The sequence below is a fragment of the Diachasma alloeum genome, unplaced genomic scaffold, assembly GCF_001412515.2.
Source record: "Diachasma alloeum isolate Michigan unplaced genomic scaffold, Dall2.0 Dall_scaffold_00535, whole genome shotgun sequence".
NCBI lineage: Eukaryota > Metazoa > Arthropoda > Insecta > Hymenoptera > Braconidae > Diachasma > Diachasma alloeum.
The window spans coordinates 226736-253601 of NW_021680667.1; the positions used below are offsets into that span (position 1 = coordinate 226736).

Below are 26866 nucleotides of genomic sequence, written 5' to 3' on the forward strand. Positions count from 1 at the left end.
TATTCATTGTTTATAAATCAATGATTGAATTTGTTTACACTTTCGGAAGCCTTATTTTTTATGCATAAATCGATTTCTGGTAAAATTCTGAATTTTAATTTTTATATTACCTGCGTCAAAAGTACACTTTTCGAAACGGTTTAGTGTGCGTAAAGTGAATTCTCGTGCGTAAAGCGAAGCTTTGAAGGGGATACACAGGATGTGTATAAATTCCCTTCTTTAATGTAAAAATGAATGCCATAAGAAGAACGGCAGAGCTCAATGTGTCCCAGATATTTGAAATGAAGAAATGACTAGAAGCCGAATACCTCCGTTGGGAGAGCACCCGATGCATAATCGGAGGGTTCCGGGTTGAAATCCCGGTCTGGACTATTCATTTTCTTCAGTAAAAATTTTCTGGTTATTCATATTGAGGATAATCGTGGTTCCCCTCCTACATCATCCAAATCCTATCCAGTCACTTTCGATGACGTCACAAAGTTGTGGAACGCTATATAAATTCCTTTCTTCAATGTAAAAATGGGAAGAATTCCCATTCATATTGAGAATAATTCTGGTTACCCTCCTAACTCATCCAAATTCCATCCACTCATTTCCTATGACGTCACAAAGATGTGGGAAGCTATATAAATTCCCTTCTTTAATGCATGATGTAAGAATGGGGAGGTTATGTAGGTGTTGCTCTTAAATTTTACGCTGGTGCACAAAAACAACCACATTACCCCCACTACCGTTGCAAACAGTAGACCCGACAGGTACCAAAGAAAAACAGGATGTGTAACATGTGCGTGTGAAAAAGTGGAACTTGACGCACTAATATCACAATATACTATTTGTTACGATTCCGAATAAATTATTTTTATGGTGGAAAATTGATTTTTTATAAATTATCAATAGAAAATGCTCGTAATATCCAACAATTTCAATTTTGTCATTATTTCATCAATCTTCCTCCAGAAGTACACTTTCTAGTTTTTGTTCAGATTTTTAAATTTTTTGCAAATGGTTCAATTCAAACCTGTAAAGGTCAAGTAATAAAATCATTTCAAGTAATATGTCCGGAAACTTAGGGCCAAATGGGGCACCCATGAAAGCTTTGATATTCGCCTACAAAAGTTGAACAGCATTCCAGTACCCCTTGCATGTGTTGAATTTTAGAATCGTCCTCGTGTCTATAGTTATTCATTTTTGTAAACCACAAAAACTGCAATCGCACCATTATTATATTGTGCCGTACCTGAAGTTTTTTGATTTCCAAAAATTGATACCTAAGGATACGAGGACGATTTTAAAATTCAACAGATGTGATGGGTATCGTCACCTTTTGACGTGGATATGTTCCGGTGACGATCGACAGTAGGATGGGCGAAACGTTAAAAAAAGAAAAGTCTGTATGGAGATTATGTTTGAAATGAAATTTTTCCAGAATGGAATTGTGATTGTCGACAATGAAGACGTAAAAACAACAATTTACGAACATCCATAGGATTAAATTTTCATTTTTCGGAACATCTATTGTCGGTGATATTTCCAAACACCGCGGTCTGCCTTATTTGGATGTTGGAATGAATAAAAATAATAGGAATACGAAAGATGTCCTTTTTTATAACAAGTATATTTTAACTTAATATTCCGGATTGTATACTTTACGCGAATAACATAATTAAGTGGACTGTATTGAATCGTTAGCGTAAAGTCGCTGCTTTCATGTGCTCGAGATTCGGGAAAATCTAAAGGTTCTCACTAATCGGTTCTGGAGCGGTGGAAGGGATCTTTTTTCAGGAGAGTATCAGGATTCGTTAGAAATTTGAAAGGAAGGGAGCCTTCAAGCTAGAAACACTGGGATTGGTTCGGTGTCGTGGGTCTTGAATATTCCCTGGGCGGAGAAGGAGAGGTTGGGACTCAAGTGGATCGGTGTGCGTCGAGGCTTCCTGGGATGCTGGCGACGAACTGTCGGGAAAAGGATAAACTGTGTCATGGATTCCTGAGATGGTGGTGCCAAATTTTCTGGACTAGAAATCACCTTATTACACGGGATTAGCAATACTCAAATATTTTCATTGTTTCATGCGTCCAGGTGAAAATTTCAAAATGATGAGAATGAGTATTGAGGGACTAATGACGGAGAACTACGCAAGGAAATAAAGGTAGAGGAATTATAGTCCGGGAATTACGTGAGGAAAATGATGGTTGAGTAAAAATTCTCAGGAAACTACCCAAGAAGAATGAATATTATGGAAAAATTGCAGCTGCACTTAATAAATCTATAATCCGACCGATGTATGGAATTCATCATTACGACTCGACAGACCACAAAATTTTCAGATGTGGATAATTCCACGTAATTATATGTACTGGAGTATTCTTTGCTGTATTTACTAGTATATCGGTTGATTAAATTGCCGATATTATGCGAGCAATTTTACGTCAAATCCCAAATTGAAAAAAGCAGTGCGAAGCCATTTGACAGATTACATATGACCAGGGTTGGGCAAGTAAATTACCTCAGGTAAATTAAATGGTTTCTGATTTGTCATAAACTAGGTAAATTACATGAGGGATTTTCAAGCTATTTGGCATGTCAAAAACTCATTTAAAGCCCTTCATTGGCATGAGCAAAACCATGATATCTTTTCCTATCGGGAAGGCCAAATGTCGTAAGAATCATACCACATGAGGGCCATGCCAAGCGATTGGGAATGAACCGAGAGTGAAACATAGCAACGGTCATACCTCGCAAGGATCAAACTTCATAACCACTATAACTCATAATGACCAAACGCACACTGGGGCCAAACAACAAAGTCAGGGTGAATAATTTCAAGAGTGAAATAACCACAAAGGTCAAACGGGATCGCCTTCGAATGATCTCTCTTGATTTATCTCCCACCTGCGGAAGAGGCCAGTCTCAAAATCACGAGGATCAAGAATGAGGTGCAGGCAAGCAGAACAATTACGAAGGATCATCCGAACTTCTTCTCGTATTTGACCCTTACTATGATCCTTCGTACTTCTTTTTTTTTTGGTATTCATGATTGTTGGACCCTGCTTGTCGCTGCCTGCGTCTCTCGGTCGACTTTTTTGGTAATTCCACCTTTCAGATTACCTTGCCTGTGTGATTTAACCCTGGCAACTTTTGACTCTTGGGAGGCATAATTCTTGCGACGTATGTTTCCGGCGACGTTTGGCCTTGGCCATGACCCTCGTGACCTTATCATCTTTGTGATCATCCGGCGTGCGTGCCTGTAACTTTTGAACGTCGTGATGTTTCAGTTGAACCTTCCTATGAGTAGGTCTATGACACTTTTTGATATTTATGAAGCACCACAGGTAAAATTTATGACGCTCCACGGTATTTGATAATGTCACGTCGAAAACTCTCATCTGCGAAATATGATTAACCCTGCATATGACTGCTACTCTCCGCGTATTTTTCTTCTTCTATTTTCATTTCTACGAATTTCATTGGTAGTAGGCTTTCGAATGGATCTCAATGCATGTTTGAAAACATGCATTTAAAAAATGGTCATTCTTATGCCTTCTTCCCCTTGATCTAGTTAAACTCAGAAATGCAAAAATCTACGGGCGCCAGGTAATTTTTAGCCGGAATTGCCAAACCGGAGGAGTCTACAAAATTAATTCTAATTCAAAAACCTCAAAAATTTACTCAAAAAAGAAGAAAACTAGATTTCTGAGGAAAGGTAACGGTCCTTGGTTCGCTCAGTGTGCTAGGTTGTGGAGAGAGGGGTGGATTTCAGGTGGAGACGGGTATTGGGTGGTCAAAACTACAAAAAAAAAGAAGAAATCGACATTGTTCTTACGTATTTCACTATTGAAATTTGTAAAAATTATTAATTTACATGATTTTCTCTTCGCATTGATCTCACAAAAAAAAAGATTCATGACAATACCTGATTAAATGACAAATAATGATTTGAAAATAATACTTTAAAGTTTACTATATAGTCCGAAAATAATACTTCGATTAACTCGACCACAGGTGAGGTCATCAAACCGAAATACTCGAGAATGTCGAGAAATGAAGGGAAAGGTATGCGAATCCCTGTGAGAGTGAGAGAGCGAGAAAATGAACTCACCAGTACACGCATAGTGTCCGGCGGAAGGAAATAAAAATTAGCTAAAACTAAACTCGCCGTAGCGGAAAATCGGTAGAGTCAATTTTCAACAACCCAAAGCCAAATTGCTCGGGAAGGTCAAGCGAAGCCCATGACACCAAAATTATAATTTTGGGATCATTGGGAACCACTCCGGATTAATTTACCTCTGGAGGGAAATTTAAACGACGGAACACTTACGGGAAGCGAGAGCCACCACTCGTTGGCGCGTCAGCGGGGTGCCGCGAGGGGAAAACTCTACGCAATTTTTACATAGGATGTAATAGAGATACTCCTCGCCCTAGGAATGAGGGAGAAGGAAATAGCCCAAGTCGAAAATCGTCAGATTTCGACTGGGAAAAGACGCAGGAATTCCACTACCGACCAAACACACTTACTGAACCCGAAAATAATCTCAAAGATGACCGGGATAATCCGGAAGGCGCGAGAACTCTTTACCGAACCGATTTGGGTGCAATTGCCGATCCAAAAATCGGAAGGACACGCGGATAAAAATCCGGGATAAGGGATAATGCCCAACAAAATGCCAAAAAAATGCCCAATCAGGGCNAAGGCGCGAGAACTCTTTACCGAACCGATTTGGGTGCAATTGCCGATCCAAAAATCGGAAGGACACGCGGATAAAAATCCGGGATAAGGGATAATGCCCAACAAAATGCCAAAAAAATGCCCAATCAGGGCCTCTAGATTCTACTAGAGGGGTGATCAACGACTGCACGTGGCTGGGGACGACGCGAGGGATACCGCTATAAAGGGGAAACGATGCCATTCGGAAATGGCTCGAAATTAGGGGAAAAATTCCAGAAAAGTCAGTGTTTTTCCATGTTTAATGGTCCTCTTCCCTTTTCGGACCATCCTTAATCTTTACAGCTTCTCCGAAAGGCACAATAATCCGAATCGCACAATTGCGTTGTGTGGGCACACAGAAGTTCACACGCGACTACTGATTGATGACGGTCAACGCGGAACTGATTTCGGAGGTCAGTGCTGCGACACACCGGGCCCGCGGGACTTCCGACCAACCGAGCTGCGCTCTGATTGGTGGAGACGTTTTCTCCTCAGAGGTGTAAGCCTCGAGGGAGCCACCGAATTAATTCGGGGAGATTAAAGGCGTAACTATCCAAAAATCTAAATTAATATTTCCTAACATTTTAATTCACCAAAGCTCAGCTAATAAATGATTTAAACGAACTGAACCGAACTGACGGACGTTCGGATAATTACTAAGGGCTTTTGGCGCCTCCCACGGATCGGTTCTCCGGGATTCACAGACTTAAAAGACCGATATTCCTAACTAACTCTCCTAATTTTCCAAAAACTCTAAAGCAACCTGGCAATTCACTGGATACAAGGGTTGCACTTGTTCCACGTGACCTTCCACCGAAAAACTAAAACGTAACCAATTAATCCCCATAAAATCCATTGTAATTTGGAGCGCCGGCATTTCAGCCGAACCTGATCGATTTCCCGTAAGATTAACAATAGGGTGAACCCCATAAAGAAACCGGATGAGTCGATATGTTGGTCCTTCTTCGCGTTGACTTTACGGGCCCTCAAAAACACGTAATTAACAGATCTTGCCAAAAAAAAATTATACTCTACACCCAATCCCAAAATTCCAAAACTAAAAATTTACTACGCCATTCCGGGAACTCTAAACCCAAAATTCTCCACCGGGGTGGGAAATGCTAGACTTAAAATTCTCCGTCGGAACGGGGAAAACTAAGCTCAAAATCCTCCATCGAAATGGGAAACTCTAGACTCAACTCCATTCAAAATGGGCCTACTTCAATCCAAAAACTCCACCGAAGTGGGAACCCTTAAAAATCCAAAAATCTGCACCAGAGTGGAAAACAGAAATCTCTCTCTCTCTCTCTCTCTCTCTCTCTCTCTCTCTCTCACCCTAATTATTTATCCACGGATTGGCTTTTCCTGTCGTGAGGGAAGTTGTTTTCAGGTCTCGGTGGTGTTTCCAACGAACATTCCCACATGTTCGTTACAAATTTGATATAAAAATGTTTCTTGAGAATCTTAACTAAGAACCCCAGATTCAAAAGGTTTCAAAGACTTTCTCTCGTGTTATAGTGCGCAAAAGTGAATTCCGACGAAAAAAATTCAAAAACGACAATATCTTGAAAAATTTCAATGGCATGGTACTCATATTTTGTCGGATCTAGATAGATGACATCACAACGCACTTTTCGAGGAAAAAATTGAAATGGAATAGTTTTTGAGATATTGCGGAGAAGAATTTCGCATACAAAGTTGAATATCTCCTAATGGTCCGCTTTTAAAAATGACGGATACAACTGGTCCGATTCCATTTATCCAGAATCACAAACTTTGTTACCATAAGACCTAAAATCATCCCATATTTCAAGTTTCTATCTCGATTATTTTCCAAATTATTGTGCGAACAAACAATTTCAGCGAAGAAATGGAAAAATCAGAATAAAACTACATTACTTAGGGTGTAATGGTCTTTTTTCAATCCAATTAACCCTTAAGTGGTGGCATAATAAGGCAATCCCCGCCGTCTTTGATTTTTTCTTATCACACAAAAACTTCATGAATGAAAAATCCATAAAAATTTGTATTCTGTAAGGGATTTTTGCTGGTGCTTCACCAACAGAAACCCCAAACTAATTTGGTGTCTTCTCTATCGCTCAATATGTTGGGCGCCAGCGGGACTTTTATGGAAAGTCCAACGGAAAACCGGCCTCGGAGGCAGAATCGTTACTCCGAGGACTTCTTGTGGCGGGGCTAACAATGCTGAGCCAGCATCAGCGTGATGCGGTAGAGTGGGCGAGGTCTACCATACTAGGAGTATTTCACTTTCCTTATCAGTCGATTCCGACTGAATAATGCGGATAAAGCGTATTTGTCAGGAGATATTTCTCCATGTTTCCGTCATCGAGGATGTTTCCACTCCTTTGACGTGTATTGCTTTTCTCTCCAGAGTGGCTCAACTCTGGAGAAGTCGAAGATTACCTGCGAATCCTTCTCACCCCGCAGGGCGCCGAACATTGAGAGGCACATACGACACAGGCATCTGGAGACTCTTTCTCATCCACCTGTGCCCACCCCGACTTATCCTCAACGCTCGGTAAAAGCAATATCGTCGCGGGCCAACACCTAGACTACTCGTCGTGGAGGCACATGCGATCGGGTCTCCAGGAGTTGGCCAAACTGCCGGCCTACGGATCCACGCCAACACCACTTCTTTCGTCTCAGGATCTGGATACCTGGAAACGTGAAATAAATGTACCTCACGTGACCAAAGTAATCCATTCATTCTATTTGTGGGACGCTAACGCTCGACTCCAGCGTCCGTCGCCGACCGTTTCGAAATCTCCTAGGGCCTTCTCCTCCTAGTCTGAATATCTCAGCGACGGTAGGTCATCCGTTACCCCACCACCACCAATCACCTCGTCGGCAATCGAGGGGGCGCTAGTCCTCTCACCTAGCCGTTGGTCTCTAGTCCAACAAAAAGTCGATAGTTCCTTTGGAGTCGCCCAGTTGGAACGCCTGTACATTGGCCCTTTTTCCCCAAATACAGCTGAGCGGATTTCCAAATATGGCCACAGTGTATCGACAGCCCAATAATAATGCTCAGATGTGGTTTGTGGTTTCACCCAAACCACACCTCTCGGTATTATTTTATTGGTCTATTCACCTCACGCGCGGTTCTCTTAAGCCGTCGCTAGATGACACTCATCTCGCGCTCAGCTTCTTCAGCTGGCGTTAGATGTCTCTCTTCTGACCTTCCTTCACTCCAACCATTCTTAACTCATGGGTTTTCCTGTAGGTAAAACAGTTTACCTGTAACGAGAAAATCTCGTTACAATTCCTACTTTCAAATATATAGAACACATCATCTTCTTTTTTCGGTCGAGACTTATGCCAATGAATTATTAAAATCTTCTGAAAATTCAATTCGCTGATAATCTCCACAGTTAACCACAAAATTTCATAATTTGGCACTTTTTCAAATCGAGGTCTTGGATTATTTAGCAACTATTTCGCTTCCATATTCTCATTTCCTATTTATTGAACGTTCAAAATTACCAGTGAACGTGGAATAAATTTATTTAGTTCAACTTTTTTTTTTTCTCGAAATCATAAAATACACGGGGCGGGGATTGTCTTACCATGCGACCAACTATATTCGGTGATGAGCTACGACCACTTAAAAAGTAAATAGGTATCATCATATGACAAGTATTTTGAAAAAAAAAATTGAATATGTCGAATGGTTCAGGAGATATCGACAAAAAATGATTTCCGAAAAATAGTTATATCTCAAGAACCGCTCAACCGATCGAGCGAAAATTTAGCACAAATTTGAGTTTCAGTAGTACCAATTAGCAGCCAGAATTTCAGCGTCTTTGCCTCAATAATTCTCGAGTTATGGGGACAGTTCTGGACATACAAATACACATGTGCATACATACAGAAATTTTTTAAAAACATTTCTTCACGTTTCATAACATTTCTCGATATTTACACCCAAAATTGAGAAATCGAAAAAAATCACGATTACCAAGCTTCCAATCCGGAAGCAAAAAGTGGTTGTTTCTGATTCAGTCCGCGATTTCTTCCCGTGAATACTGTATAATACAAATCTATCCCTAAATTTTTGGATCGATCAAATTTTCCGTCGCCGACATTTGAATTTTTGAAAAAAATTCCATTTTGTTCCCTTAAATTTGATCGCTTGCCGTAACACGACATAGCTTGCTTTCAGGGTCGGAAATTGAATTCCTGTCTTTACACATTAATAAAAATTCGAAAAATGTCCAACATGAGACCAATTGAAGTCGATTTACTGATGTTTAAAGGTCAGTAGCGTCGAATCAGTGTTTTTGCTTTCATTCGTTGTTTTTCAATGGGAGTCTCGTTTTCACCGATTTTTCGATTTTCTAATTTTGATTGCAAGTAATTGAGAATATCATGAAATGTGAAGAAATGATGTTTTTAGGATCATGTATGTATGTATGTATCCGACAACTTGGGTTTTGGTGAGCAATTTTTAGACAATCCAACATAACTACAGTTGAAATTTGTAGACAACAATCTGAAATTTTGGCTCATTGTAGTTATTATTGAGCTGAACTTTGGCGCGCTGTTTCAATCCGATCGGTCCAGGAGTTCCTGAGATATAACAACTTGTTTAAATTTGGTTTTTTCTCAATATCTCAAGAACTACTCCACCGATTGCAAAAATTTTTTTTTTCAAAATACTTGTTTTGATGATCTTTATGCAGCTCGATCGTAACATATCAAGTATTGCGGTAGAGATACGTGCCAAGGACGTATGCAGCGACTCGCACCTACCGTGATACTTATTCCGAAGCGCCTTCCCCCTCTCCTAATATTCCCGATTCCCAATGTAAATAGATAGGAGCGCGACAAATTTTACCAAAACCAGTTATCTCCTTGCTTTGTTTTGGTTTTCGATTCGATAACCGATATCTCGGAATCGATGTGATAATCTCGAGTAATATCTCAAAATAGAGGGGGAGGGCTATACTGCTCACGAGTGTTGTCTTGCTGCGTCGGGAAATCTCGGGTTATATTCTCACACCACCTCGTCAGCTGCACGTGGAGTCGTGTCATAAATATAACTCGTGTTTGTTTACATTTTGATATTTCTTTGTTATTATCGTTCGAAAGTATAGAATCAACAAGGTGGCTGAGAAATTCCAAAAATATATGCATGATTTTTCTACAAGTTACATAAAAAATGACTTGCCCTGTAGACTTCAATAGAAGAAGAAAGAAATTATACTAATAGATAACCCACCAAAATTGAAATCTGCTACAAACAAGCAGGGGGCAGCGAGCATGTGGCAATGAACACCTCACTCATTAATTTTTTTTTATACTTCCTTTTCATACGGTTTTCATCAGTACGAGTAAATCATGAGAATTGCGACTTAATTTTGTGTACAATTTCCCATAGAGCTCCGAACTTTTTTCCATTTATGATTTCCGGATGATTTTCGGAGCATGCTTCAAAGGATTTCTACGCTAGATGCTGATGCCGACAGTCTGACCGCTACCTTCACTGATACCTATCTTTCCTTGGTTGATACCCATGCCCCGTTGCGCCGGACGAAGGTGAATACGATTAAGGCTGCTCCCTGGCTTACCGAGGCGTTGCGGTCATCTGAGAAACATGTTCGGTCGCTTTACAGGCGGTCCCAACGTAATCGCTCCCACGACCGGCTGGTAGAGTTTCGCCTGGCGAGGAGCCTCCACCAATCCCTCCTTAGAAATGCTCGAATTAATTATTATTATTCTCGATTGTCTGGGTTGTCGGGAGCATCGCTCTGGAAAGAGCTGCGTAATCTAGCACTGACCCCGGTTTCTTTCAACAGTCTTGTCATCTCACCTGAGATTCTTAACGCCCACTTTGCCGCTGTCTCCACTACACCACATGGGAATTTGTTATCTTGGTCACCTAGTGCTGCCTCTCCCCCTGGAGAAATCCGTGACTCTTACTTTGACTTTGCTGAAGTCAGCGTGTCTGATGTCCTTGCTGCTATCTCCTCCATCAAGTCTAATGCCACTGGAGCTGATTGTATTTCGCAGAAGATGGTGCTACTTACATTGCCGGCTGTGGCTGATTGGCTTACCTGCTTAATGAATAAGTCGCTCACTGATTCTGTCTTTTCTTCTACTTGGAAACGTTCCATCATCGTACCAGTGCCCAAAATCAGTAGACCCAAAACTCCGTCAGACTACAGGCCGATTGCGATTGTTCCTTTTCTTGCTAAAGTTTTAGAGCGGCTGGTTCTTAAGCAGCTATCTCAGTTTGTACAAGTGCATAACCTGCTAAATCCCTTCCAATGCGGCTTCCGGTCTGGCTATAGCACCCAGACTGCTTTACTGAAACTTATGAATTATGTCCGACGTGGTGTTGATGAACAGAAGGTCACGATCCTTGTCCTGTTTGATTTTTCTAAAGCATTTGACACCGTGTCTCATTCGATATTGTTGGCGAAGCTTGCAGCCCTGGGGGTCTCTATGAGTGCTGTGGCGTGGTTCCGTTCCTACTTGGCTGATCGTTCGCAGGCAGTGAGGGGAGAACATGGTTTGTCTGAGTTTCTCCAAACCAATGCTGGTGTTCCCCAAGGATCCATACTTGGCCCCCTGCTCTTCTCTCTCTTCATTAATGACATTAGCGCCTCCATTCTTGAAGCTCAACACCTGCTATATGCTGATGATCTTCAGATCTATCTGCACTGCCACCCATCAGAGCTGCACATAGGCATTGCTCGCCTTAACGAAAATATCTGCCGGATACAGGCGTGGGCGGCGGCAAACCGTCTCCAGCTCAATGTTGGCAAGACTAAGGCTATCTTCCTCGGCTCTAAACGCTTGATTAATGCACTGGACCTGCCTAGTCTGCCTCCGCTTGGGAACCATGGCTCTAGCATTGAAGTGGTCGACTGTGTCAGGAATTTGGGTGTTTTCATCGACAGCAAACTGACTTTCTGCCCCCACGTTCGCCATGTTACCTCCAAGATCAACCGTACTTTCTACCAACTATACTCTCTTCGTGGATACACGGATGCTCCCTTACGCAAGCTGCTGGTAAATGCCCTGATCTTTCCTCATATTTTTTATTGCCTGGGCGTCCTGCAGGGGATTGGCTCTGTACTTGATGGGCAGCTCCAGCGCTTGGTGAATAGAGCCGTGAGATTTGTCCTTGCCGAGGGATGCTTCGATCTCTGGCCCACGATGCGCGCTTGGGTGGCTCTCTATCTCGAGCTACAGGACCTCAGCTGTTGCAGTGCTCATGTTCCGGGTAATGGAATCTGGCTCTCCATCTTTCCTGGCTGATCTTTTTGCCGAGTACTTGTCCTCCAGGCCTCGTCGGCTAGTCTTGGCCCAGCAGGCTTTGGTAGTCCTTAATTTCCGCACGGAGACTTATAGGGCTGCCTTGGTAGTTGGTGGGCCCGAGATCTGGAACAGTATTCCTGTGCACATCAGAAACCTTCCATCAGTCATGGCCTTCAAGTCTCACCTGCGGCGTTGGCTTTTGGAGAGGGAGCTCTAGCTTAGTGTTGACTTTGCATCACTATCTTCTCTTATAGCTGTACTCTAACCTGAGCCCTCCGCTTCTTCTGCTAAATACTGCTGATTTCTTCTATTCTATTTTATCTTACTGTATTTCTTTCTTTTTTCTTCACCTTTTGCCATTTTGATTCTACTTCTCTGTATTTTTTTTGTTTAAACTTCTAGACAATAAACTTATTATCTTATCTTATCTTATCCATTTACATAGTTCTTGTTTTATTGACCAGTGGTTTAATGAATGATAATTAGTATTGTTACGATTGAGTTATTTAAACTATTCACTTCCCCTCCCTTGGAATGAGAATGAGAATGATGTGGTTCGAATGGTTACTAAGGGTTCTTATAAGGAGAGAGAGTGTGATTTGTTTTGTGTTTTTATTCAAATGTAAGATTGGAAATAATAAATCGCCCCTATTTTTCCTGATAATTATTATCTGAGTTGACCTCTACATTTGGTGTCAGAAGTAAAACCAACATTTCAAATAAACTGTCTGAAAATAAATCGAGAAGAAATCAATTGATTGATTGAAAAGTTTTGCCCCTTCACAAATCTGAGTGAAGTGACATTTGTGGTGTTTGCGCCATGGCGGATGCTGATGACGGAGATTCGAGCCATTCTGAAAATGAATTCGACATTGGAGATGTTGGAGATCCATTACGGAGAGGATTCCATGGCTTCCCAAATCCATTGGAGAGAATTTTAAGGCAAGACATTGACGCTCGTTTCCTTGCCATACAGGAGAGATTCGACCAAGGGATTCAAGCAGCAGAGATGAGACTTGCAGCAGCCATGAACGACAATTTACAGCAGCGACTTCAGGAACAGCATCAGAACTTTTTAGGTGATATTCGCAATACAATGATGGAATTGCTACGCGAAAGACAACCAATGCCTGCTGTTCCACCAGCTTCAGTCGCTCCACCAGCTCCTGTAATTCCACCAGCACCAGCAGCCCCTCCAGTTTCGGTAGCTACACCAACACCAACGGTTCCACTAGGTGCATCTACTTCAACAGGCTTAGCAGCACATCCACCATTCCGAGGAACATCACACTCAGCAGGGCAACAGCCAATTACAGATAATATTCCTACTTGTATTGCTTCTACCAGTAGTAATTTGAACGCTTTTGCTTGTGCATCTCACTCTACTTCCTTGCTTGGTAGTAATGCTAATGCTTCGAAGAATGAAAAAATCAAACCTGACGTTTATGATGGTTCTAAACCTTTTCTCCATTATAGAAAACAATTCGAAATTGCTGCTGAACATAATACATGGTCTGAATTAACAAAAGCCGCGAAGTTAGCCACATCTTTGCGCGGTAAAGCCTCAGAGATTCTCGAATCCTTGAATAATTGTGATCTGAAGAATTGCGACAAATTAATTGAAATCTTGGAACAAGAATTCGGTGATGAACATTTTGCGCGCATGAATAACAACCAACTTGACTATCGTAAACGTCGTGAGAACGAAACCCTTAAAACATTTGGAGAAGAAATCCAGAATTTAGCTCGCCTTGCTTATCCGAGTATTCCTCCAGTTGAAAGAGATAAAATAGCTTGCAAATATTTTATTCGTGGCCTTCGTAATGACCAAGTAGCTCATCAATTACGTTCGGAACGTATTGAGTCTCTACTTATCGCTTTAGAACGAGCCACAGAACTTGAGTCCATCAAGATCACTTTACGTGAAGAAAGATACATTGATGAAAAAACGAAGAGAAAAATTTAACCCTTGCAATTTTTCATCCAAACAGCAAGAAATAACCGACGTCGGTGGCCGAAGCGGCTAGGTGCGAGCCTAGTGTGCGAAAGGTTGTGAGTTCGATTCCCCGTGGAACCGAGTTTTTCAACCGGAGGCTCCGGCGAGCGGGAGGTCGCTAATATAGTGACCGCCTGTACCGGCATGGGTTTTCTGTGGTTTCCCATGCTACTCCTATGTTCTATAGGAGTGCGAATGCGGTGCAGTGTAGAATCCACAGTCGCATGCATCGGGTTGGATAGGGCCGATTAGCCAATCAGAGGGCAGAAAGGGCCGAAATATAAAAAAAAAAAAAAAACAGCAAGAACATGCTGGGAAATTTCCTCCAAACAAAAAAGCTCATATCCAGTGCTACCATTGCAAATCTTTCGGCCATTATTCATCTGAATGTCCGAAAAAATTACAAAACAGCAACAATTTTTGTAGGAAGTCTTCAGCTCAATTTCATCACAAAAAGAGACATCCGAATGATTATCGTAATAACAATAGGACGCAGAATTACAATCAGAACAATTACCGTAGAAATAACAACACACAGAGCTGCAGATGCATTCATAACGGGAGGGAAACACCTAAGAACTCGACTGATAACTCACCTCAGTCGGAAAACTAATTGGAGTCAATCCAACGGGGGATGGATTGACTCAAGAAAATCAAGATTTCAAAAGATGTTATCATTCCATTATTGATGGGAGAATGATGAATTGAAATCTGACACTGACTGGAAAAATAGATGATCAAGAATGTGAACCTATTAATCGATTCTGCCTCTGATATTTCCATTCTCAACCCTAAATTCTGATGCAAAAATTCTGCAGCCTTCAAAAAAGTTGATCTACCACTCAATATTCTAACTGTAGCCAGGACAAATTTCCATTACTACTCCATTCAAAACACGAAAATTCAAATTGGCCAGCTATCAGTAAATTTGGATTTTGCACTGGCTGACATAGTTGAAGACTGCATTCGTAGATTGGATTTCTTATTCAAAAGTGGACTATTTCAAGATTTCCAACAAATTCTCAGAGAAAAAACCACGCTTGGTAACAGAAAAAAAAATCGTGTCTGTTCGCGAGATCAAGAATTACTCTTCTTCTACCTCAAATCAACCACACCAAAACCAAAAACTACCTGAATTTTTAGAGACTTTATTCCAATTCTCAACCAGACTACTGAACTTTCCACAGAAACAGAAATTTCTTGATTTACTGCTTCAATTCCAACATGTTTGCTCTAAAAATGATAATGATTTAGGTCGTTTCAAGAAAAACCAGCACAAAATCATCATTGAAAATTCAAAACCTATCAAGCAACCTCTCAGAAGAGTACCTCTTCATTATCGCAATAAAGTTTATGATTTGATTGGGCCAATGTTAGAACAGAAAGTAATTGAACCAAGTACTAGCCCATGGTCATCTCCAGTTATTTTACACCCGAAAAGAGATGGGAATATAAGATTTTGGGTGGAATTTAGAGAAGTCCATAACGTCACAAAAAAAGAAGCTACCTCCTTGCCAATCCCTGTTGTTATCTTTGATGCAACCGCGTGATCGAAATGGTTTTCTACGATCGACCTGAAAAGTGGATATTGGCAGGTTGAGATGGCTCCAGAAGACAAGAGAAGTAACTGCATTTGCTATTGGCACTGAATTATGGCAATTCACAGTTATGCCCTTTGGATTGTGTAACGCTCCTGCCACATTCATCAGGGTCATGAATGAAGTACTGAAAGGACTTGTTTGGAAGATTTGTATAGTATTTTTGGACGATGTTATCGTGTTTGGGAAAGATACGGAAGAACACTTCAGGAATCTCCGAACGATTCTTTCTAGACTTTCCACAGCAAAACTGAAAATCAATCGAAAGAAATGCACATTTTTTCAACATGAAGTGCTGTATCTCGGACATATTGTCTCAGGTGATGGAATTAAATGTGATCCAAGTAAGATTGACTCTATCGTCAGCTGGCTTATTCCAACTTCTAAATCTGACCTCCAAAGCTTCTTAGGATTGTGTTCGTACTACCGCAGATACGTCAAAGGATTCGTGATGATCGCAAAACCGTTACATTGTCTCACTGAGAACTCAAGACTTTTCATCTGGGATGATGCTAGCCAAACAGCTTTTGAAAGTTTAAAAAAAGTCCTCACATCTTTCCCAATCTTAGCTCAACCGAATCCGCACTTGTCATTTATTCTAGATACTGATGCTTCGGCGTTTGCTATTGGAGCTACTCTGTCACAACTTCAAGATGGAAATGAGAGAGTCATCGCCTACTGGAGAAAATGTCTCAATAACGCTCAAAAGAATTACTGTGTGACAAGAAAAGAACTATTGGCAGTTGTCATGGCAGTTGAACACTTTCGTCATTACTTGGTGGGAAATTCTTGATCAGAACTGATCATGTCGCCTTGACGTGGTTATTATCATTCGAGAATCCAGAAGGATCGATGTCAAGGTGGCTCGAGTCATTGTTCATGTTCGACTTCGAAATTATTCACCGTCCTGGTCGACAACATGGAAATGCTGATGTTTTGTCTAGAAGACCTTGCGATTGTAAAAAAGGCGACAAATGGAACAAAAAAAAGGATGCATCAACTGTTAAAATCTACCGCACAATTTGTCAGCCTGATGACGAACGCGAATGGCGTGAAATTCAGTTGAACGATTCAATTTTGTCAATCATCGTGTGCTGCAAAGAGAAAGGACGTCACCCTGAGTGGCAAGAGGTTTCTCATCTCGATTACGAGATGAAATTATATCTACTCCACTGGGATTCACTGGAATTACTCGGCGGCAGGCTCTTTCGTCGCTGGGAAGCTCCGAATCAGAGGAGCATTCGTTATCAGTTGGTCATTCCCAGAAGTCACATCCCTCAGGTACTCAATGAAGCTCACAATTCACCAACTGGTGGACATTTCGGAGTGAATAAAACGCTGGCTAAAATCAGGGAAAAATTCTACTGGACTTCTTGCAAGTCTGATGTTGAGATGTGGTGCAAGAAATGTTGCTTTGCTAAAAATGATCCCAGACAACAGGGTAAAGCTAAATTGCAAATTTATAATGTCGGGAATCCATTTGAGAGAGTTGCTGTGGACATCCTGGGTCCATTGCCTGAATCATCACGTAGAAATCGGTATATGTTGGTTATCACGGATTACTTTACAAGGTGGCCTGAGGCGATTGCTCTCCCCGATCATCAAGCCACAACTGTGACTGAAGCGTTGGTGACCCAAGTATTCTCACGTTTCGGAATTCCATATGAATTGCACTCGGATCAAGGCAGGAACTTCGAGTCCAAAATCTTTTATGAAGTCATGAAATTACTGGACGTGAGAAAAACCAGGACTACTCCGTTACGACCGCAGTCTAATGGAATGGTAGAAAGACTCAACCGTACGATTCTCAATTACTTGGCCACGTTTGTCGCCGACAATCAGAAGGATTGGGATCAATGGCTTCCATTATTTCTATTGGCTTACCGATCGTCAAAACATCAAACAACGGAATTCAGCCCGGCAATGCCAATGTTGGGACACGAACTGCGATTACCTCTGGATTTGATTCGCGGAAAAGTTCCCTCTAGAGATGATCTTTCCGACAAAACCATTCCAGAATTCGTATCGGAACTTCAGGAGAGGCTTCATGATGTCCATGATATCGTGAGGAAGACGTTGGAAGTGAAGAGTGCCAACTTGAAAACAAATTCCGATACAAAAGCTCATATGCTAGCATTCAAAGTCGGTGAGAAAGTTTGGCTTTTCTTCCCCCAGAGAGTCAAAGCAAAATCACCGAAATTGCAAAAGGATTGGGATGGACCTTACATTATAAGAACAAAAATTAACGATGTTGTGTATAGGATACAAAAATTTCCTCGTGGAAAATTGAAAATAGTTCATGTAAATAGATTGGCACATTATGATGAATAAAAATGTATATGGAACTTTGGTCTGGAACAACTGTGTTCCAGGTAAGTCCCAGTTTGGGAATTGGTATCCTCCAGTCGTGAGGAAGTCCCAGTTTGGGAATTGGTATCCTCCAGTCGTGAGGACGTCGCAGTTTGGGAATTGGTAACCTCCAGTCGTGAGGAATTCCCAGTTTGGGAACAGTTCCTAGCTAGAGAACAAATGTTTAAATGATACCTCAGGTTATATCCTTGGGACGCCAAGGACAGGTTGCTCGGGACGCCGAGTCTGATGAATAGAATGTGAATGCTTGCCTTAATTAGTTGTTGAATGTAAAAATGCGCTTGAGTAGTAGTAGTTGTTTCTTTTTGTAGAGCTTGGGCAATTTACTGACTAATTTTCTATTTGTACTTGTGTTTGGAATTTTGCCTGTTTAGGTTCAAATGGTGGAATCAAGGAGTTTCCTCGGAAAAGAGAGAAAGAGAAAAAGAAGAAGAAGAGAGAGAAGAAGCAAAATCAAGAATTACTCTTCTTCTACCTCAAATCAACCACACCAAAAACTACCAGAATTTTTAGAGACTTGTTATGGCATGAGAACAGATGAGTGGGAGAAATTTTTCGTTGATCAATTGAGACCAAAATTATGAAACATGATGAGAGATTAAACCTCTTCCAATTGTAATTTTTCGTCAGGGTTTTTAAGTTGGAAGACGGAGCTGTGAGCCCCTGATACTGAGATTTTTGGAGACGTTAAGAACTCCAGAAGCATCAGCTGCTCCAGTAGGAAGTTGTCAGGGCGACAACTTTAGAGAAGGGAAGCAGTGTTACGATTGAGTTATTTAAACTATCCACTTCCTCTCCCTTGGAATGAGAATGAGAATGATGTGGTTCGAATGGTTACTAAGGGTTATTGTGAGGAGAGAGAGTGAGCTTTGTTTTGTGTCTTTATTCGAATGTAAGATTGGAAATAGAAAATCGCCCCTATTTTTCCTAATAATTATTATCTGAGTTGATCTCTACAGTATGATACTGAGTGAGGGACACGCCAAGTACGTTCACCAGATAAATTGTGCTTGTCGCTTTTTTTTTCTTTAGGTTCATAGTCATCATATGTAGTAGTGATACATGAACGAACATAGACTTGGTTTTTTTTGTGATTTCTTACATTTTTGTGAACGAACCCGCATACGGACTTGGCACAATCTTTTTCCACCAAAACTTGCTTTTTGGTGTTTTTTGTAGCAGATAGACTCTTTAATACACAGTTTGGAGATGTTACCTTCTTTTGATTTTCATGAAAAATCTTGTATGCACTGAGACAAGATCTTTTTTATTTTTATTAAACGAAATATTGTAGTTAAATTAAATATAATTAAACATATTGTAATTTCGTGTAAGATCTCACGCGATGCGGCTTGGGTCAGGAGCTGTCGGGGCTCAAGGCAAATAGATTTATTTTATTTTACTGTTGGGCGCCAGTCAATTTTCTCAAGATTGACAACTTGTAAAATTGCAATAATTAATGAATTTTAGCTTTCAACTTTGCCTTAGGACTCAAGGGTGGTTCGCCTTCGGAGATCCAGAAAGAGAAATAGAGAATACCAGGAGAGAGAATACGACAAAACCAAGAGCTACTTACGTTCCTGCCTCGGAAATCAACTTTCCTTGTGTACTTTGACAGGTTGACAAATAAAATGACGAAAGTTAATTGAAAGAACAAATATAATGAAATCGAAATGAACTCCACACGGATTGCAATTTTAATCAGGGTCGAAAGTTACGACGCTTACAAAAGAACAAATAAATGGTTACAACGTTATCGCTGTGTCGCCCGACACGAGAGTGACGTGCTTCGGCACGCTGGGCACTTGTTGAGTACGGCCCGTCGGCGAATCAATAATTCGGCGCAACTCCATTATCGAAATAGTGTTGGCGACGCCCTAATTGTTGGGTCTCCTTTGGACGAGTCTATTCTATCGGAATGGCCCATTTTGACAATTTCGAGAAAATAATCGGGAAAATAATCGTGTCGCACCCTCTTCCTTCGAAACCCAACGTCACTGGCAACTAGAAGGAACTAAACATTATTAGATAAAACATTAAAGCAGTCCGTAGTCTTGTCCGTCTTTTCTGACAAAATAACAATTAATACTTGAGAGGACATTCTGTCTTCTTGATCTCTGTACTCGAATACGGAAGAACTAAATAATAATGGAAAATGTTAATATGAGATGAAAATGACAATGGCGTGATGAATGAGACAGCTCTATGTTTTCTTGACGGTCTTCGCGGCCTTGGTGGTAACAATGACGGTGACTTGTGATCCTTCCTCCAACTCGAGTCGTTCTTTCATGATTTCCTCAAGAGCTCCCTTGACAAATGGTGATAAGAGAGCTTCAACACTGAGGTCTCGCTTCTCCTCTGACAATTCCTGGGCAGATTAAGCCTCGGGATTGACAGGCTTCCCTTTACGAAGGGCGTTCTCCCTGATGAGGAACTGGCGAACTCTGTTTGGGTGATCACCGGGGTCAGTAAATTTGGTTCTGACCTGTCTCTTCAGCCGTACTAGTGTCTCGTCGAAGAGGAAATGGTGGTCAGCAGGAATCATCCAGACTGGCCAGCTGGCGTAGTTGAGGCGCAGATAATCCCTGAGGCCAGGAAAACGAATATTGCAATCTGGACACTCAGGATTGAATAAATTCAAATCGCCAGAACATCTGAAACAGCGATTCAGGGCCATCTCGTTCTCAATGCCATACGGGTATGGGCAGTCTTCTTTTTCGTAGCCGTCAGCTTCACAGACATGACAAAATCCTGGTCTGTATCGAAGTGAGCAGTGTTTGAAATGATGCTCGTAGGATCGACTATTCAGGCACCCATCAATTAGTGATTTTCCAGCGATTGTAACGAAGGTCTGGGTCCCACGGTCGACTTTCGTGGCTTCCATCTTGGTTACCAACATCCTGGCTCGTTTGACAATGAGTTCCGTGAGTGTTTGCTGGTCAAGAAGTCAGCAGTCCATCATAAACTTGGTTTGGCTGGTTGGTTTGGCTGGTTGGTTTGGCTACTCCCAATTCCTGAAGTATCTCGTCAAATGTTGGTGTTTTCTCCAGGGGCAGTGGATGAACAGCAACTGATGAAGCTGTCTTTGCTTTAGGATTTTCAGAGTCAACAAAGGTTTTCCCGTAGTTGTTGACAGCTTCAGGGGATGTCCAATGGCAGGGATCCTACGTCTCATCTAGTTTTCTTTGTCGATTTGTGTTTGACTGACCCGTTTTGTTCTGGAGGCCGGCTTGAATTTTGGAGGTGGCATATTATGGATTGCCTCCAGCAGTTGGGCAACCTCGGTCTTGATGTTCTCTAGCTCTTCAGATTTCATTGCTGTAACTGAAGAGCTGGGTGTCGGTTTTGTCATCCTTGGTATCAAACCAAAATTAAGTTCCCATGTCTCTACTTTGGGAACTTCTGCTTCAGGCTGTTTTGACAAGGTGGATGGGTGATAATCAGAATTGTCTTTGTCAACTGATGATTCATTATGGTCGCCAGACTTCTCAGAGTCTGCAGTGGAACTCATCTCACTCTTGGCTTTCTCTATTCCGAGTGTCAGGGACTTGATCGCCGCTTCCATCTCGATCCGTTTTTTCTCCAGTTCCTTCAGTTGACTAGTTGACATCCAGTCCGTTGACGAAGTTGACTTGTCGCTCATGGTGATGATAATGAAGATGATTGACGACGTAAGCTGCGACGAGGAATTTTGAGATCAGTGACATATTATTTAGCAATCAACTTTCCTGCTTTGTCTACCAATTCCACAATCTACGGATTTATTATTCGACTGATAAATGCAGGATCAACATAACGATGAGAGAATTTGGACGAATAACCCTGAGATCTATTACTGAGTTTTTTATTCGGATCAGATACCTCTATTCCTTCTTTTATATCGACATTTATTTCGCGGTTCTTATTGAGTTTCAACAATCGTTTGTCGAAATTTTTTTTTCTTATCGTTATTTTACATCGCTTCGACCCGGTTAGGGTATACTGCGATGATGATCAAGACTTTAAATGGTTAGATCGCACCATTCTACCCGGCCGGGATTTGAACTCGGAACCTTTCGCATGTGAAGCAACGAACTTACCCACTGCGCCAAGCCACCGGGCTGTCGGAATATTCTCTGAGTTTCTGCTTGATCTTATGTCGAAACTTATCAATTTGCTTGAGTCTTTTGAACCATTCGGTAACTGATTCATTACTGATTGTCGGACACTTGTCTGGTTTCGACACGTATTTTGCGGATCCTTCCCTACCGTGGTTTAGGAAAAATGGAGAAAGCCTACTACACGGCGTGTGGGACAGTGTTGCATGCAAATTGAATTTTTGGTAAATTGACATCCCACTCGTTATGTTTTTCGTTAATAAACATCGCCATTATTAGTTTGATGGTCCTATTTACCCACTCAACAGGGTTTCCTTGCGGGTTATACACGGGAATGGTCTCCTGTTTGATACCCCTGGCTTCAAGGACCATACGGACGTGTTGGTTGACATATTCGAGTCCATTATCAGTGACGATGGACTTTGGAGCTCCCCAACGGTCAAAAACGGTGTCTAGTAACATGACAACAGTTTTTCCGAATCTATTTTGGACGGGGAAAAGCTCTACATATGTTGTAAACAAGTCCTGAACGACAACGATGCAAGTATTGTCTTTTTTCGTTCGGGTCTGCGAAACTTCTGTATCGACTGACTCCATGGTGTTAGTAATGGTCTGGTCATGAGCGAACCTTTTAGAAATTTGATTGTATTTGACTCTTATGCAAGCATCACACTCTTCCACATATTTCTTGACATCACGAGTCATCCCTGGCCAATAATAATTCTGACGGATTCTATCTAAAAATTTTCCTTGACATAAGTGACCTGCTTCGGGGGCGTCGTGATTTTCTGAAAGGATTTTCAATACGTCGGACGGCTTGACTACCTTTTTCCACGGGTTTTCATCATCAATTAGGGCCTTCTCGTAATCAGGACGGTAATAGAACATTTCGTCCCGCTCTATTTTCCATTCGGAGAACCGTTCAGGATATTTCTTAACAAGCTTGAGCTTATTGCCATACCAATCCTCAGTACGAATTGAATTGCATTAGGGTCGACTTTGAATTGTTTCATTAACAACTTCTTCCCACCCCCCGGAATCGACATCGATGTCAAACATTCTTGACAACGTGTCTGGTGCTTCGTTGGTTGTACCTCGACGATGTTCTACCGTGATATCGTGTTGATAAAGGTAAATAGCCACCTTGCTAGGCGGCCTGTTAGGTTTTTCAACGAGTGAAGCCACTGAAGGGCTGGATGATCTGTCACGACCTTAAAGGACATTCCTCCAAAATAACACCGGAGTTTTTCCACGGCCCAAACGACAGCTAAGCTTTTTTTTCGGTGGTGGTATAATGCATTTCCGCGCTACGCAATGGTCCACTCAAGACTTCAATTAAATTTTCTTTGTCGGTCTCATTGTCATATTGGACAAGTACTGCACCTAAACCGAAATCGCTGGCGTCCGTGTAAAAAATAAATAGCTGTCCGGAAATTGGGACAAACAATCACCGAGCTGTTACTAACGCTTGTTTGACTTCGTCGAACGATTTTTGCTCGAGTTCTCTCCATTTCCAAGGGACTCTTGGGATTGTCAATTTATTAAAGGGACCTTGAACTTTTGCGATATTCTTTAAATGTCTGTGATACCAGTTGAAGAATCCATTGAATTGTCGTAGTTGTGTACGATCTCTAGGGACTGAAAACCCTACGATGGGTCAATTTTCTCGAGATTGGGCCTCATTCCAAATTCGTCAATAATATATCCCAAGAATTAAACTTCTGTACACGCAAAGCGACTCTTCTCACAATTTATAATGCGTTTGGCATCACGAAAAACTTCGAAAACAAATGAGTGAATTTGAAGGTGTTCGTCAAAATCCTGGTTCACAATTACCCAATCGTCAAGATTAGTGAACACTTGATTTACCCATTTATTCGGCAAACCGCGTTTGTGAATGCGCCATCTGTCTTTTAAGTACGTCCATCAATCTTAGAAAAGTTGATGGGGCACCTGTTAAACCGTATGGCATCCGGACCCACTCAAATAACCCTTTTACTTCTACGACAAATGCGGTGTACTTCCTACTGTTTTCTTCCATCAGGATTTGGTGAAACGCTTCACTCATATCGATGGTCGAGATTATTTTCGCCTGATGTAATTGAGACAATATTGACCGCATGTTATAAAGTAGATACGCAGGATTTTTAGTTTGATGATTGAGGTGTTTGTAATTAACGCAAAATCGTAAATCTGCGTTGGATTTTGGGGCGACTACGGGAGAGCACACCCACTCGCTATTATTAATAGTTATGTAACACTTTGAAAGCAGTCTTTCGACTTCATTGTCAATAAATTTGCGTACTATTTCGTTTCTACGGTATGGTTTCTGTCTATGTGGACTTGGATTGTCTAGTTTGATCATGTGTTCAATAAGATCAGTTTTTCCGGTTGACTCTTTGTCAAATTTCGCGAACTGTTCATCAAGAACATTTTTCAGTCGTTCAGTTTCGGTAGACGTGAACGTACAAAGTTGGGATGGTATTATGGTGGCTTGTGACAGAGGATATTCATGTTGACTGTCTGCTAGGGTCCATGTACTATCAAAGGAATCAATAAGAACTTTAAAGGAAAGCCAGAAGTCCATCCCCAAAATGAGATCGGTTGACAAATTCGGCATAATGCTAAACCACTGGAGGCCATGTACTCCCCCAATATCAATTATGAACCCTCTTTCACTGTGAGTCTTAATAATTGTTTTATCAGCTGTTCTAATATCCTTTTTAGAGGTCGTGTCTGGCTGTAGGTCTTTCATTTGATACTGCTTAGCGCGTTCAGAAGTGCTAACACTCAAATAAGGTAGCAGATATCGATATTTATACCGGTATTTGCGTAGTTTCATCCGGTTCCTTAATTTGATCTTCCCCGCGGTAAATACTACGTTATACAAGTCGACAAATCATGTGAGGTGGCAATAAGCGAGTTCTCCACGATCGTCCCGTGATTTTACCTGAATCAATATTTGGACATATGAGATTACAATCCTCGTCAGCATTTTCCTCGATGATCGTAGTCGAGGTTAATTGGGGATACTCAGTGCTCTTTTCACCTAAGACCGCCTTGCACATCGTGTCTTTCTCACTATCAGACATTTCGCTCTCGTTGTCTGGTGCATTTACGACGCTGAAACATAGCGGTTTACGAGCTTCATCTGATTTATCAAGGTCTTTCGTCTGTCTGATAGGAATAGGAATCTGTGGGGCTTGCTCATGGCGTTCTGTCAAATTTTCGTTTGGTACCTCGTCCTTGCTCTTTAGTTCAGTCACTAGAAGCTGAGTTACTGAAGGCTTTTGGAGTTTTCCGAATTTTTCGTGCAATTCCTAGTCTCGTGACTACTTTCACGACATATGTAACAGACCGTTTTACGCTGATTTTGACAAAAACGCAGCGTGTGATCTTGTTGACCACAGTTTCCACAGAAAAACTTGAACGCATCGAAGGGCTTAGTGTGTTTACTCTTCGTGTTAGCTGGGACCTTGTTATATGACTGGAGATTTTTTTTAGTCTCTTTCTGCCCAAAGGAAGGCTTGGAAGTTTTCCTAGAGTCAGTGAACATCTTAGTCTGTGTAAACAATAAGTCTGGGAGCCGACTGTGATCTTCATCACTAAAGTCGCCGTTATCGCTTCCAAACTCGTCGACTTTAATTTCAGGGGATTCGGCAATTTGATATAATTCAGGGGTTTTCGTCGAACTGAAACGCGATTTCTCTGTTACGTTACATTGCTTGAAAATGTAGCTATGTTTTTTAACATAATGAAGAAGATCTGTGTAATTCTTTATATTAAGATTTAATATTTTGAACGCCAGACCCGAACTGAATTCGGTCACAATTTGTCCGAGCTGATTTTCAAACTCGGGTGGCCTTTCTGTACGTTCAAAAATAAGTTGGGCGCGGCTGGCAAACTCTATGCATGTTTCAGTCTTCCCGATCTTCAGATTACGTACTCAACAAAGAAGGTCTGAATCTTCCCTTTTAGGGAAGATTCTCTTCCACTCGTAACGAAAGGCTTTCACGGAATTTTTCCACGAATAGCACGATTTCTTACTGACAAGATACCAGGCTCTATATGCACCTTCGAAAATCTTGGAGAGACAGGGGACAGAAAGGTATTCATTTATCCCACTCATTGACAACAGGTTTTCCAAGAGAAGGAGAAATTGCTCAGAATCTTTTTCTGTTGTTGGAAATGATTTTCCATGAATTTACTATTTTACCGATTTGGATTGGCGAGGGCTGAGAATTAAATCCATTTTTCTCCCTTTGATAATAATTATTACTTCTCATGTCATTATAACGCCGCGTGCGACTACTTCTCAGAGAGTTACTTTGGTAATACCTTTCATAATCATCGTCACTGAAATCGCTAGCTCTCCACGAGAGACTACCTCTACGAGGTGACAATGTTCGATCACGACTCATCGAACTTCTAGTGGACGAAGTGAAATTTCTTGTCAAAGGGCTGGAACCGCGGCTTACGCTACGTGATTCCTCGCGAGTTAACCTTCGATTGTCTCAACGATTGACATTGTCTAATTCGGGATTTCTAGAAGTACTAGGGGAGGGTGTACATGTATGGCTCACCTAAGGGAAAATGCGAATTTTAGATTTAAAACCTCCACATGGCTTCAGTTTTCATCTTATAAAAAGTTGAAGTTGGACGAATCAGGAGTGCGGGGTAAGCGGACGCCTGACGGTGAGTGGAATGTAAGAGTGTTAGTGGTGTCCTCATCATACGGCTCCACTCCCGTTAGGCGGAGGAAATGACAGACTGCGATCTTCGTTCTGGTGGCATGAGAGGGATGGGGGGGGGGGGGGG

General features: G+C 41.5%; 1 protein-coding gene across 4 annotated transcripts in view; it reads left to right on the forward strand.

The window, feature by feature from the left end:
- Positions 1 to 26866, forward strand: part of LOC107042904 (serine/threonine-protein phosphatase 6 regulatory subunit 3) — a gene marked incomplete at its 5' end in the record, with an annotated part of 232464 nt that overhangs the window by 195501 nt on the left and 10097 nt on the right. The window contains 1 exon segment of one of the 4 annotated variants that reach the window (XM_015264158.1): positions 19440 to 19505. In XM_015264158.1, the coding sequence (XP_015119644.1) occupies positions 19440 to 19483 (44 nt within the window). 4 annotated transcript variants of the gene reach the window in all.